The sequence below is a fragment of the Carlito syrichta genome, unplaced genomic scaffold (genome assembly GCF_000164805.1).
Source record: "Carlito syrichta isolate Samal-C Ts95f unplaced genomic scaffold, Tarsius_syrichta-2.0.1 Scaffold314286, whole genome shotgun sequence".
Taxonomy (NCBI): Eukaryota; Metazoa; Chordata; class Mammalia; order Primates; family Tarsiidae; genus Carlito; species Carlito syrichta.
In genome coordinates, this window is record NW_007258382.1 from 501,604 (window position 1) to 516,884 (window position 15,281).

The 15,281-nt window shown below is 34.8% G+C and overlaps 1 protein-coding gene across 8 annotated transcripts in view; it reads right to left on the bottom strand.

Annotated features, from left to right (window-relative positions):
- Nucleotides 1-15,281, bottom strand: part of CUNH15orf41 (chromosome unknown C15orf41 homolog) — a 240,435-nt gene that overhangs the window by 119,136 nt on the left and 106,018 nt on the right. For all 8 annotated transcript variants that reach the window (XM_021719167.1, XM_021719168.1, XM_008071303.2 and 5 more), the window contains 2 exons: nt 4,560-4,639; nt 4,154-4,203 (listed from right to left, as the gene is read on the bottom strand). In XM_021719167.1, coding sequence (XP_021574842.1) covers nt 4,154-4,203; nt 4,560-4,639 — 130 coding nt within the window. The remainder of the gene's footprint in view (nt 1-4,153; nt 4,204-4,559; nt 4,640-15,281) is intronic.

The following is a 15,281-nucleotide window of genomic DNA, read 5'->3' on the forward strand; positions in this document are numbered from 1 at the left end:
TTATAATAAATAAATAAATTTTTAAAAATTTTAAAAAACATCCCTCAATTCAATTTAGCACACATTTATTAAGCACCTACTAAGTATAGCAAAGAATACCAACCAGCCTTTCACCTAAAAGGGTTTCTAACCTTACAGAGTTCAGTAAATCTGCAAACTCACACTTGCCATCAAGGCAGCATTGAGCAGCTTCTCTGTTTTACCTCCAGGCTACTATGGTTAAACTTCTGTGACTTGGGAAGCCAAGCAACTGACTTGTTAAGAATATTTAGAATCTGTTAGTAGACAACTGAGAATAAGGGTATGGGTGCAGAGGCTGCTTTAAGAGTCTTTTTCTCATGTATGTGCATGTGTACACATATATGTATACATATAAATAAGTACATATGTAACTATATAAATTCTTTTAGTGCTTTTTATCCTCATAATTATTATCATCCTTATTTTATAAATGGGGAAACTGAGGCTTAGAAAGGAAACTACATGAGGCCAAACAGTTCATGTGTGGCAAAGCGGAGAAAGAGACCGAGATCTCTGGAAGGCCTTTATTTTTGACCTCCAAATTCAATTTTTTTAAAAAAGATGATGTTGTTTATCAAGTTCAGTACCATAAGAACATGGACAGATATGATAAATGTTAGCAAATGCTGTGAAAAAAAGTATCAAGATTATGTGATAGCAATTGATAATAGTTAATATTTCTTAAATATCACATATGAAGACTTTTTGCTAAACACTGAAATATCATCTTCCCAACTTAATCTTCCCAACAAACATATGAGTAGATACTATTATTAGACTCATTTTTAGAGCTAAGGAAAGAAGGGTTCAGGAAGGCTGAGGAGCTTGCTAAAGGTTCCATGGCAGGCAAATGATGAAATTAGGAGTAGGACCTAGAAAGCTGGTCTATTTTCTGAAGAGACGAGATTGCACAAAGTCTGAAAAGGAGTGTTAGCCTATTCTGGTACTTTAATTCAGTCAAAAGCATTTGGTAATGATTATCTGAATCATTACCTTCATTCTTCATTTTACTGGTAATGTCACCCTGGTTACATCACTCCTTGGCTTAAGAGACTCTGTTTCTGATCACATACTGCAAGAATTCGACTTAAATAAAATCAAATTTATATATCATTTATAAAAAAAAATTCCTAGAGAATCGTCTTGCCCTTTATCAACACATACAGGTGATGTCATTTACATTTTATAAATTGAGAGATGTGGCCATTTATGTAAACCAGCAAAATAAGCCCTAAGTCTTCATTACTGCCTTTTCCTCCTGTTGCTCCCCTTCCCTCATGCGCATGGCTGTACTTATTTAATTTCTAATTGGAAACCAAATAAAGGAAACAAATTTTTAAATCACAAAATTTCACACATTTTCAGAGTCCTTCAGAGACATTTGACGAGTAACTCTCAGTGGTCTCTCATTACTAGGGGCATCCCACATTTTAGAACTAAATTATTTACTTCTATTTCACATAAATGTGCTCTCATTTTTATTGCTGTAAATTATTTACATCTAAAATGTTGAATCATGAAACTGAGGTTACTGATGGTACAGAAATGAAACCCACAGCATTTGAAGCTTCCTGCATCATTATCTTTCCTTGCTTCACTGTTTATGCCTCTGTCTAATAGCTGTGTCCTGGAGTCACACTTTAGAAAGCTGAGGTGGCTGGCTTCTCACATTTTTTTGTTGGTGAGTATGAGCTGTGGTGAGCATGGCTACATAGGAAAATGTAGTGTAGACATCAAAAGAAAGACAGTGCCCAATGACGATGTATATACGTTTTGCTAACTGTGCTTTCTGTGGTGCCTTACTGGCAAATGCCCAATTTACTTTATTCTACTTACACAAATGTAACATTTTCATAATGCAGTAAAAAGATTTAGCACCTATTTTATTTACCAAATATGTGTTTTCTTTCATACAAAATGATGTAATTTATTGAGAGTGAGCAATATAAATATTCCCAAATTATCAGAACAATACACAAACAGCATTTCTACTCACATGGAAAAACCAATAATTTTTATTAGGTGTGAAATAAAATAATTCCTGTTGATCGGTCTAGAAAACATCTATGCAAGTGTATTTACACATTATATGAAAGTGCTACCACTTTAGTGCAAAGATAAAATGAGTTTCTCTATAAACTTCCCAGCCTGTTTTTTTTGTGTGGTAAAAGCAATCACCAATTTGAAATTTTGGAAAGACGTACTTCTTGATTATGCTTTGCTTGATATAAACACATGTAAGGTCTAGAAAATAAAGCTTATAAAAACTATAATTTTGCTGGCAATAGACATAATGAAACTGAAAAACTTATAATCTACTCAGTGAATGTAATTTACAGACATAAATCATTATCTTTATCAATTGAAATCATGTACTACATTAAATTCTACTGGCAATAACACTGGCCAAAAAAAGAAAGTGAATGATGGTAAAAATGTAAGGAAAATACTCCAGATAGAATTTATAATGCTCTATAAGCAGAAACACTTAGACTTTGTCTATAATAATACCTATTATTGATGTATGGCAGTGACCATGGGCAAAACTTGTAAATAACCTCACAAGCCATTTTCTTCGCCAGCAATACAGCAATCTAGTTTCCCGTAAGCATCTCAACTATTACTGAAAAATAGCCTCCTGGCATTTACAAAGCAGTTGACTTCATACTTTAGTCCATGCATGTATAATTAGATAGTTATATTTAAAATCAATATGCAATCCTTCAAAAGACATTATGCTTTTAAAACCTTAACTTTAAATTGATTTTTAACTATTTTATGTGCTTTAAAATTAACATGTAATTCAACCCCAGATACTCTGAGATGGTGTCAGTTGTTATATGAATGTGCTAAACTTTATCAGTGTAGCAACATGAGGTTGGCACTCCTACAATTTCTAACACTATCATTAATTTTATACTGAAAATAGAAGCACAGTTTTGCTTTGGTTTAATAAAAAGGTAAATCTGTGACAATGCTGTGAGTTTGTTAATTTTATCTAGATTGGAGGAATAGTCTTGGATAATAAATATATAAAGGACAATATTTTTGGTATCATATATTCTTGCAAGAAAGCTCTGTTAAAAAATTATTTAACCAAAGGTTAATTTTATTTATAAAAGAATGATTTTCTTATCAACATTTTTACTGACTCTTGAGCCTTCATGAAACAAGGTGGAATACACATATGCACGCCCATTTGACTAGCAAAGTTTTCCAGCAAAAATTCTCCTGATTGGTAATCACTGAAGCACAACTTGTCACAGTGCTATCCGTGCTAATAAAACCCATACCAGGAGGGTCACGTTTATATTATTAAGAGATGTGAGACTCATGGAATCAAATAGAAACTATTTTCATAAAAAATTATGAATTATTTACTATTTAAATATTTTTAGTCAAGGGTTATAAAAATTCTTATTGTTGCCACATTACTAAATTTATTGATTAATAAAGTCCTGCTTTATGAAGTAGTTACTGTCCACTCAATCCTCTTTTAAGAAGTAAACATTAACTCTCAGTGTCTTTAAAGAAAAATGACTTGGACATCTGTTTTCACAGTCTCAAATTCAGTTCAGAGGGACAATTAGCTTGATTTCACTAAACATGTTTATTAGGAATCCAAATGACAGCTCAGATTGTAATCAGCATATAAGCAGTAAGAATCCACTCCCTTTAAAATGTGATGGCCTCTGGCGACATTTTAAAATCACAAGCTCCTTTAACTCTAGACTCAAAATTTATTCAAGTAGATTCAATGGAATTTGGCCCATTTAAATGGAGAATCGTCATATTTTTTAAAAGGCTCATTGAAATAGCTGGATACATTCCAAGACAGTTGTTACCTTCCTAATAACTCTGTACCTTTAAACTCAATGAAAACAAGCAGTTTGAAATAAGCATGTGGATGAGCAACTGCTGAACTGACATCTTCCTGCGGTCTGTCTGATTTTTCTTAAGCTGTAGAAAAGGAATGGTCTGTAGTGACCCTCCAGTTGATTGAATGTAAAGTAGAAGAGTATGAAATGTGTTTTGTGAAGCAGAACTTTATGTCAGGTTAAAGCTAGACACATCTCCTCCACTGAGTCTAAGCTCGTCAATTGTGCACCTAAAATTTTATGGGAAAGGATACTGCTTGATGCAGTCCACCAGTGGTCCATAACAGCAGTCGTTCACAATGCACTGCAGACAAAAAGGAGAAGGAGTATGGGGTGGGGCAACTACCGAAACTATTACAGTAAACAGTTTCCTAAAAGCAGTAATTACTTTTCTCCCACCACCTCCCCCCAAAAAGAAAGCTATCGAAAGGCTATTCAGATTTAATCACAGAAAACAAAAACTGCATGCTTTTTATTCACTATAAAAGCAAGCTATTAAAAAGTGAAATGCTCTTCTCACAAATATTGCACTGCCATTTATGGTGCACCCTGACCTCAGTGATAGTTTATGATGACAGTAATTAAATGAGGTTTAAAATCCTTTACTCTGCTAGGCAGATAACAGCATTGCCACTGAAAATAGACAGCTGTGATTAATACCTGATAGACCTGATTTGCTAGAACTCCATCTGGAATCTGAGAAGGGTCCCGTAGCATACTATTTATAACAGACTTGGAGGCTGCAGAAGAAAAGAGATGAACTGTTAGCAGATCGTCAACATACTTTTAATGCTACATGAGAAGTGACATATACCTGCATCTACACAAACCATGACAATGAAAACATTACTGATACTAATCTTCTTTTTTAAATCTAAAGGAAGCTTTTAATTAGAGCATTTTGCCAAGTTTATAAGCACACTGCCAGATTTGATAATGACCTAATTTTTCCGAGGTAAATTAACAAGTACAGACCTAAAGCATATGTCTCTTTTGCAGATAAATTAGCTTTGAAAAAGCCCCATTTGGAAACACATACACATAATGAAAACAATCAGAAAATAAAATATTTCCCTTTTGCAGGCAGGTATTTTATAACCAAGCATATGTATATGGAGAGCTTAGTGAAGGCAGGTCAAAGACTTCAATTACGAGTTTCAGCTAAGAAAGCATCTCCAAATTCTAACCCTTTCCAAAATAATTCTCATCAACTGACATTAAATGTTATGTCCATCTCACAGGTGGAGAAAGGAGGGAAAACTGACTGGTAATTGAGAAAATCTTTAAATAAGGGAAAAATTCACATGCGTGCACACATTTTCCACCCCAAATATGCCTCATCCACTTGCGAATTATGCTGAACCCACAGAGAACTACTCTAGAAGGAGAGAGGTGCTGAGAGAGAAATCTAATGAAGGATGCTCTAGCAGGTGACATCCTTTGAAAAGCAAAGTCACAGATCCTGATCTCACTGTTCACAAGGCATGTGGTAGCCAAGGTAGAATTCCTCTTAATATACAGGAGGAAGGTAGGTCTCCAGGTTGGAGCTAAGTCAGGTGATGCCTAGGAATTGATTCTTTCAAGTCATCCTGTGGAATCCTTCCCAAATATTTAGCAAAATGACTTACAGTCTGGTCCACACAAGCACAAATCAAGATGCATAGTGGGTAATCATCTAGTTAATAAAATGAACATAGACCACAGATTTACATCATTCGAGTTCTGGGATGATGTTGGGTCAATTTTTTTTTAAAGATGATGCTCTTTATCAAGTTCAGTACTATAAGAACACTGACAGATTTGATAAATGTTAGTAAATACTGTGAAAAGAAATAAGAAAATTACATCTTACTCACTTATGCATAGCACTGGGTTCACAAAGAAAAAATGAAGTACAATTATTTTAATTACTGCCTATTCTCTGTCACATAATGGCATTCTTACAACGACGCTTATATATTTCATAGCCATTTGTAAACATGTTTGCACTGCACACGGAAAGGCCATACGAAAGAGCATCACCTCAGCTATCCTATCCAGTTCTACCTCTATGATGAGCTCTGCAGCCTGGGCAAGTTATGTAGCTTCCCAAGCTCAATGCCTTCATCTATAGAAGAAGATAATATTATTTGAGTTGATGACCTTAGAGGGTCCTTGTGTGAGACTCTAGAGAAAACAGCTACAACAGCATTTTGTTAAGTTTTAATACTGGTAAGAATCAAATCAGACTTAGGCATTTACTTTATATAAACTTAGATTGGACCCAATTATTTCTGAAAGAAATTATCATGAATAAGAGGTACAAATAATGGCAAAAAGAAGCAGTGAATCATCAGCTCATAAAAGAACAGATTATGGCACAAATGATATTAAACAGATAATAATGTGCCTAGTAAACTCAGTTTTCCCAACCTAATTCCTGACCAACCACAGGAGACCAAAGCAGTTGTTCACATTTTTGGTCACGTTCTCTGAGGGTATTCTCTCTGGCCTGACACTCAAGTCACCAGATGGTAATGGCAGACACATTCTTTTATGTTGCTCATAATGACAGAAAGTCAGCATAATGATAGCACCTTTTCCATATGTACCTTGTCATAGCTAAGATTGTCAAAACACCTTGTCACTGCTAACACTCATACCCACATGAGGAAAAGGTTATTAATACGTAAATGGCCAGTGTGACCAAAAGTGCTATCCTATGAAAAATTACTTACCTCATACCAAACTACATGCAAACTCATTGCTAAAATAATACAAACAAAGGCTTGTTTTTAAAAAGAAAGGAGACAATACTCTAGGACATTAAGAAAAGTAAGTCATTTATTTTAAGGGAAGAAAGGGAAATATGAAAAGAAAAATGAAACTGATGACATAATTTTCCTCACAATATAAATTCTAGAATGGTGAGCTTATCAGGATTAAGAATCATAGCTAATAAACTTTCTGAAAAAACAGCTTGAATATGTTGAATAGAACACTACTGAAATCAGAGGAAACTTGCCAGAGGAAGTCAGTTGTTTTAAATGGAATAGTAAGAACCATATATTGAGGCCACAATCATATGAAACTCAACAAAATATCTTTTGTCTTCTTGCAACCTTCCATTTTTAGAGTGGGAGAGAACACTCTCCCAGAAAGTCATGGCCTCTGCTGCAGGCCCAGGACGTGCCAGTCACCAACAAGCAGTTCCTTCTGCTCAGGCTCCATGAAAGTATAGCTAGTGTCTCATATTAAGCCAAAGAGTGTAAACCTACTTCTACATACATATTCTGAAACTTAGGAACTGCCACTTCTGGGATGAACAACATCAACCAAATAAGTAAAGGCAACAATCTTAGGATGGATAGAGATAACATACCTCAAGAAGCCCATGCCTTTTATGGAAGCTGTTCCTAGGCCAGTTCTGGCCAATTTGCATCCAACTTTTTGGACCACACATAAACAGGAGTCCTATTCTCCTTAACCTCTGCTAGAGGCATTCATTCTATGGATTTCAGTTTACCCTGCCACTGCTTCAACTGATGGGAGTTTGAATTTCTACCAAGCATGTACAAAACAGGAATGCATGAGTCACTTGGAGCTAGAGTCACAAGAATAGGAGACAACAGTTATCTGTTAAAGCAAGCTATAGAAAACAGGCAATAGGCAATGCCTGAACTAAGGCAGAAAGCCCAAGATTATGTCTGATCTTTTCATTATGAAGTATTTCTAACATAAATAACTTATAAGACAACTAAATAAATATCCATGCATGCTCCACCCTATCTAACTTCTAAATCTGCAAAACATTTACTTTACATAGTGTAATATTAATTTGTGTAAACTTTTTAATTTCTTGATCTTACTAAAAGTTGGTTTTACTAGGATATTCAAGAAAGCAAGTTTTAGCTGTGTTGATTATCTTTACTGTACCATTTCTTCCAATTTTATTTAATGTATTCTTTGTAATCACTATTTCCTGTTTTCTCTTTTGAGTTTGCTATGTTATTGTTTTACCAACTTACTATTTTTATAAAATTCATTTTCAATCTTTTATTTAAAAATACATTTTTTGGCTATAATTTTTCTTCTAAATTCTGCTTTAGCTGCATTGCCATAGCTTTTTTTGGCCCTTTATTTATAAATATTTTATAGTTCCACTATTTTTTCATCTTTGACCCTCAAATTATTTAAAAACTTATTTAGATTTTTGTTATATCCAAATTGGGGTGTAATATGGATCATTAGCTTTACTTCATTTGTGTTTTTGTGTGCTCAGTTTTTCTAAATGCTTTATATGCCTTTCAAAAATTGAGGTTCCTAGTAGCAGGTCAAGATTTTTAGTTGTATTATCCAAATCTCCTATCTTTATTAACTTTCCCAAACTAGATAATAATCATCTACTGCTACTGTGAATTTGTCAAGTTCTCCTTATAATTCTAGCAACACTTGCTCTCTATATTTGGAGGCTCTACTACTGAGTGCCTGCACTCTTACTGTTACATAGAGACTTCTTGGTAATTATGTCTTTTGGCAGTAAGTCAGGACTTTATCTCTAATAAAGTTTTTGCCTTAAGATTAATGTTATTTAATGGTAATATTTCTGCACCACTTTTCTTTTGGGTAGTATCTGCCTCATATTATCTGGTGTCCATTTGTTTACTTTAAAATTTATCATGTCATTATGTCTTAGGTGTGACTCACAAACAGTATTTAGATTTTTCTAAAATAAAATTTCAAAAGCTCGGCTTTTCCAAAACAGCAATTTAATCCATTTACATTCACTATACCTGACACATTCAGACTTATTTTGACTCTCTTGTGTTCTGTATTCTGCTAAGCATTTTCTTTACTTCTCCTTCTTTTTCTTCTGCCTTATAGTAAACTAAGTTTTCTTTATACCCCTCCCCCTTCTCTCTTGGAAGCAAGACATTCTACATCTCTTTCTTTACAAGTCCTCTCAAAAAAAATCTTAAATGAATCAATATCTAATCTTCATCAGTGCCTCCTTCATCATTCTACATATAAGTAATTTAGAATGCACCCGCTCTAATTAGAAAGGCTCCATCTCCATCTCCCATCAGCTTCCATGTTATTTCATCTATTTTTGTTCGGCCATCTTGTTTGCAAACACAGCTTCCCAATTATTCTCTATGATGCTTAATTTTATGTGTCAACTTGACTGGACCACGGGGTACCCAGATATTTGGTCAAAATTATTCTAGGTCTGTCTGTGAGATTATTTCTGGATGACATTAATATATGAATACAGACAGTAAAACAGATTGCCCTCTCTAATGTGGTAGACTTCATCCAATCCATTGAAGGTCTGACTAGAACAAAAGGTTGAGTAGAAGAGAATTATTTCTGCCTTAAGCTGGGACATCACTTTGTCCCCCTGCTTCTCAATGCTAACTGAAACACTGGCTCTTCTTGGGTTTCAAACCTGCTGGCCTTCAGACTGGAACTACAACCATGGGCTCTCCTGGTTCTCAGGCCTTCAAACTGGAACTGAGACAACATCATTGGCTCTCTGGGGTCTCCAGCTTGCTAACTGTAAATATTGAGACTTATCAGTCTCCATAGTCTTATGAGTCAATTCCTTATAATATATCTCTTTACACACAGAGATTAATTATCCAATCAGTTTACATATATATTGCTTAGAGAAGAGACAGAGGCAGACATACTCCCCATTTGTTGTGTTTCTCTGGAGAACTCAAATAGTTGCTTTCCATTGTTTAAAATACTTGATGCTTATTAAATTTATAAACATGTCTGCCAATTTCCTTTATCAGCTTTGCTTCTTGAATTTCATTCTCTGTTTTGAAGTTTACTATCCTTTTTATGGAAGCACCTATCTATCAGGTCTTTCAGATGAGATAACTGATTGGTAATAGTCTCTTAGTCTTGCCTTGTCTAAAAATATCTGTACTTACTTATCACTCTTGAATAATAACATACTTGGGTATACAATTACAGGCTAAGGATAATTTTAATTCAACTATGAAGATATGATTCTACTATCCTCTTGACATCTACTCTTGCTTATGAGAACTCTAATGTCAGTCTACCAATATACTCTCTCTATATATAATTTGTCTTTTTATTTCTGGTTACTTTTAGAATTTTCTTTGATATCTCATAATGTCATCATTGTAAGCCTATGTATGGCTATTTTTATTTTGTCTGTTTGAAATTAGCTATATTTCATGAACCTAAGAATATATGCCTTTAACCAATTTGAAAAATTCTAAGTCATTATAGCTTTGGCCTCTAGTTTCTCCTCTGAAACTTTTATATTACACATCTGTTAGACGATCTTAATCTATCCTCTATGTCCTAATCCCATAAAATGTTCATATTTCCCTGCTTAATCTTTCTGTTATACTAAAGTTTCTCTCCTTAAAGTCACATTAAAATTCACTCATTTTTGTTTTAATCAAATTCTTCTAAGTTAATTTTCTTCTAATCTTTCTGTCTATTCTACATTACTCATCTAATAAGCTTTACATTGACTATTACTTCATTTGTAAATTTTATTTTTTAATATCTATGTGCTCTTTACACTATTCTATTCTTTTATTTATCCAATTATAGTTGATTTTAATTATCCAATCAGTTTACATATATAATGCTTAGATTCACTTCATAGTTTATAAACTATTTCATTGTTTACATACTGTATCTTATAATTTATGGTGCCTTCATTTCTTTATTTCTTTATCTTCATTCCATGGTATACTATTTATCTCTTTCTCTCTTCCCCATAATAGTTGGTTCTTCCCTTGGCTTGTACATTTTTACTAGGTGCTTCTTGTCTTTTTTTTTTTTAGATTGGAAAAAATAGTTTATTTTAGAAAGTAAAAGAGAGAGAGAGAGAAAGAGAAAAGTTCACCTCCCCAAGATAGGGGAGGGGGCTGGGAGCTAATTTTCAGCAAGTTTTGACTTGCACTGTGGAAGTAACCATGACAATATAGTTTCATGTCTACTCTTGCAATGACCAGTTTTATTGTTAATTTCTTTGATTGGCCTTTCTGCAGTCATCATGAGTGTAAATTCAGACCCAAACCCACAAATAGTGCTAACCTGTTTCTGATTTCTCTTTCCTCTCTCAATACTCCACAACACAAGGCTATATACAGTAAGCAAGCTTCCTTGTCATTTTCTCCAAGAAAGTAAAGTGTACCTAGTTCTTTTTTCATGGTTTGAGCTGCATATTAAGGTTTCATTCCAGCTCTTGAGTGTATATTTTTCCCTCTGGGGAGTTTAAAACCCAAGCCCAGTTCCTCATGTCTATATCTAAAGCTAACAATCTGTTTACCACTCTGGATAATTTCCAGTACCCAAAGATTTTATTAGTAGTTTTTTTTTCTTTACTTAAGCTATCATTTCTGTCTTTGTCATGAAAATAAGGTCTATCAACAAAAGCTCATTCTACTCTATTGTTGAAAATTTTGAAGTTTCTTTAATAAGAAGTCCAGGGGAAACCTTATTTCCTTTTTTTATTTTTTGTTAACCTTTTTGGTGTCAGAGTTATAAAAACATATGAAGAAAAATCCTTCCAAGAAGTTGGAGTCCTAAACAATAGAAAGAAGGACCGGTGAGAGGGATACGGACAGGTTGGGAGCAGAATCATCTAAACCACCTCCAAAGACCTTTCTATCATATGGTATCTGGGAGGCCAGGAGAAGGGAAAATGGTCATTGGTGTCCAAAAAATACTTTTGTTACCCTGATTACTTCAAAGGCTGCCATCATGTCTCAGCCCCAAGCACTGTAATAATCATCAAGCTTGGAAAACAAGACGACTTGTTTCTGTGAATTTGAGAATCAGTTCTATTGGATTCTCAAATACAACCCTTCCTTTTCTGGGAAGGGTGCTTTAAACAATAATTTCTCAAATACTGATTTTTTTGGCTATTTGGACTAGGGTTGGTGGAGACAACTTGCTGTTCATGTGACCTTGAATGGGGTGGATCACAAGAATGCTGAAGGATTTACTTTCCCGATGACTCACTTACATGTCTGGCATTGTCGGAGCTGTGGTTGAAGGACCCAGGCTTCTACTCACATGGCCAGAATCCTCTAAGGTCTGTTTGGACTTCTCCATGAAAAGGTGGGTAGATTCCAAGAGCAAGCACCCCAAGAGAACTAAAAAGAAGCTTGAGTCCTCTTAGGATCTGACCTTGAAAGTCATATAACAAGACTATTATTTTTATTTACATATTTCTCAAAAGAAAAAAAACATGACTTCCGAAAAAAGATGAACTTGGAAAGATATGCAGTGTAATACTTTTAAACAGAGAGGCAGTATGAAAAAGTGGTTACAAGCAGAGTTTACAATCACACAGACTTTGTTTGAGGCCTGGCTCTTCTACCTACTAGTCATGTTATCCTGACAAGATAATATTGGTGGCTCTCAGTTTTCTTGTCTGTAAAAGAAATTATCACTGATGCTTACCTTGCAGGGTTGTTGGGAAGATGAAATAACATTAGCACTTGAGCTGTTTGAGACTTGGGCTGTTACAGATATACTGTTGCTTTGGCTGGTGTTAGATGACAGTGTGGCTTCCTCTCTGATTCCAACATAAAATTATCAATAAGCTTAGCATGACTTTCTATTGTCAAGAGGGTAAAAAAGAAAGACTTCATGAGATATGTATGAAGTCAGGTGCCTAATCTTACCAAGTATATATTGCCATAGCCTTGGAGAGATAACAAGAAGTGAATCTATTCAATAAGAAAATTTGGCAATGCCAGATTAATTCTCCCATCTTACATATACCCCCCCTCGCCCCTGCCATATACATATATATACCCCTTTGTGGCACTCAGAACAATCCACTAAAAACCTGTTCTTGAGAAAGAACTTGCCAGAAGTCTTTTCTACTTTTGTGTTATTAGGTGAATGTGTTATCACTCGAGGGAGAGTTGTAATTTGAGTCTTGTCCATAATAACATAATAGAAGGATTTTTTCCTCCCAGCTAAGGGCATTTAAAACATCAGTAATCAAGCAAGTGGAGACTTCACGAAATCAGTGACATCACACCCATTTTTATAACTCTTGTTTTTCTTAGTGTAAGGTCAGATAAGCAGCCAGTTACTGCCAGAAGGAACTGAGGCAAATAAGCAGGTCATCTGTGCTCTCAAGACTCCTGCCCGCTGCAAAGAATGCCTTTTGATTGGTATATACTTGAACTAAACCAAAGATAAGATATATAGTTGGGATCACTCATTTAAGATCTCTAATAGGGTTAAACAAGATAGGTGTACCAGCATGGGCTGACTGTGCGTTAAATGAGTGAAGGAAGGACAGATGTAGGAAAGATGAGATGAGATAAAGATGAGATGGGTTGTTGGAAACTGTGGTGTTAGAACCTAGTTCTCCCCTGACTGAAGAAAAAAGTCCCTGCAGTTGAACAGCTAGATGGATAAGGCAGCTGCTGTTGGTAATACACCAGGATTTTTGACTCTTCATGTGGCTTCTCCAGAGGCTGAGATCCAAGACAGCAAAGTCTAATACTAGTTAGTATTTGATCTTTTCTTCAAATGCTGGTTTAAGGCCTTTGCACACCAAGGTCATGAAGGCCCCAAGCTGCATCCCCAAGCTAATTCTCCAGGGAAATTATCTTGCCAGTGTCTTTCCTGAACAATTTCAATATTGCCCATGGCCTACAGGAGCCTACTTACATTTGCAGCTAGAACTATTCCCAAGAATTCTAGATACTAGCCCATGAGTTTTCCCACTGCATAAAAGTAGAATCTAAAGCAGTTTGATCTCGTTTGACAACCTGAATAAGAAATATCTTTTAACATTAGGGAATCCTATAGGGATACATTAAATTCTCTAAATAGCATATATCCATGTAAGAAATAACTTAAATTGGAGTCATCAAATATAAAATATCATGTAAGGACAAGAGGAAGATGTCTCCAAAGCATGCATATTAGTACTGATAGGAACCTTGTCTCAGGCAACTTGCAGCCTCACAGTCACTGTGTGCCATCAACCTTTATTCAACAAGCATATATTCAGCCAATATTTATTAAGTATCTGATTAATGCCACGGACATACTTAATTACTCCCCACCACAATACACACACCCTCCAAATCTGGAAATTTTGGTATGTCTTTCCTTTGGCCAAAACTTCAAAGCCCATTTCCATTCTCACCTCCTCCATTAAAGTCTTCCTTTAGTTTCCAATCCACTTGCCCTCCTCTCCTTCACATTGTAGAGTAGAGAAAACTCATCTTTTCTACCCATCACTTGGCACTTGATTAAATATTACTTTGCTACCAGCTGACAAGGATTGATCAGAATGCTAAAATTTTATACCATGTCACATTAAAAAATATATAAAGACAAAAAGAATGTTTAGCACAATATAAGGAGAAAAGATGCCATATCTCCTAAATATTGCCTTTAAATATTTGAGTGCTTTTATATAGAGGAAGATTTAGACTCGTTGTGTGGTCATCTCCAAGAAGATAAGAAAAAAACTCATACATTTATTACTGGTTGTAAGGCTACAAGGTTTCAGTGTTCAAGTTCAGTTTTATGTGGCTCTATATTTGATCTACACAGACGTTTCTTAACTTTTTTTTTTTTTTTTTATGGCTTACCTCAGAAGACTTTTTAGACAAGTTTTTTCTTAATTGCTCCTCCTCCGTGAAATTGTAATGCCACAAATACACTGTATATCTGTTTATGTGATCTCATCCCCTTTGAGAATGTGTGATTCAGATAGAGGACTAAGGAACTATTTGTGTTAGGGTATTTGGCAAGCTGCATATCTCTCTGTTATTACTCCAAAGTTGCTCTGCATGGGATATCTGCTCAATAAACTGCTAAATGAATGAGCAAATTGTCAAATGAAAGCAAAAGTTACTCAAAACTCCAAGCCCTGCCTATATTTCCACTGTTACAATAAGTTTTAGGTAGCCAGATGGATTTTACTTCATTTGAGCTTTTCTCATTATGCATAAGAAGGTCTTGTTTTGTTTTGTTTTAATTGTTTTCGGGAAATGCTGACTAAGAGACAATGGAATACAATGAATCTTTAGATAAATGTTGAAAACATCTAATAACTCATCTCCCAAAGAGAAGCGTTCTTATCACTGGCATATGCATGTCAAGAGACTTTACTGGCATGTGATACAATTTTTTTCTTTAACAGTGAGATAGTACTTTTATAAGTAGTTTAAATTAATGGTAAAAGATTCTATCAATTTATCAATTAAGATGGAATTATATCAAATAAATATGGTATATTTATCATTAGTGCATGTGGTGATATGTGGCAAAAATTATAAATGTCATACCCAAATTTCTAAAATACTGGTTTAGTATTCGTACTAAGTCAGTTGCACATTTAGGGGTTACTCAGTCTACCCA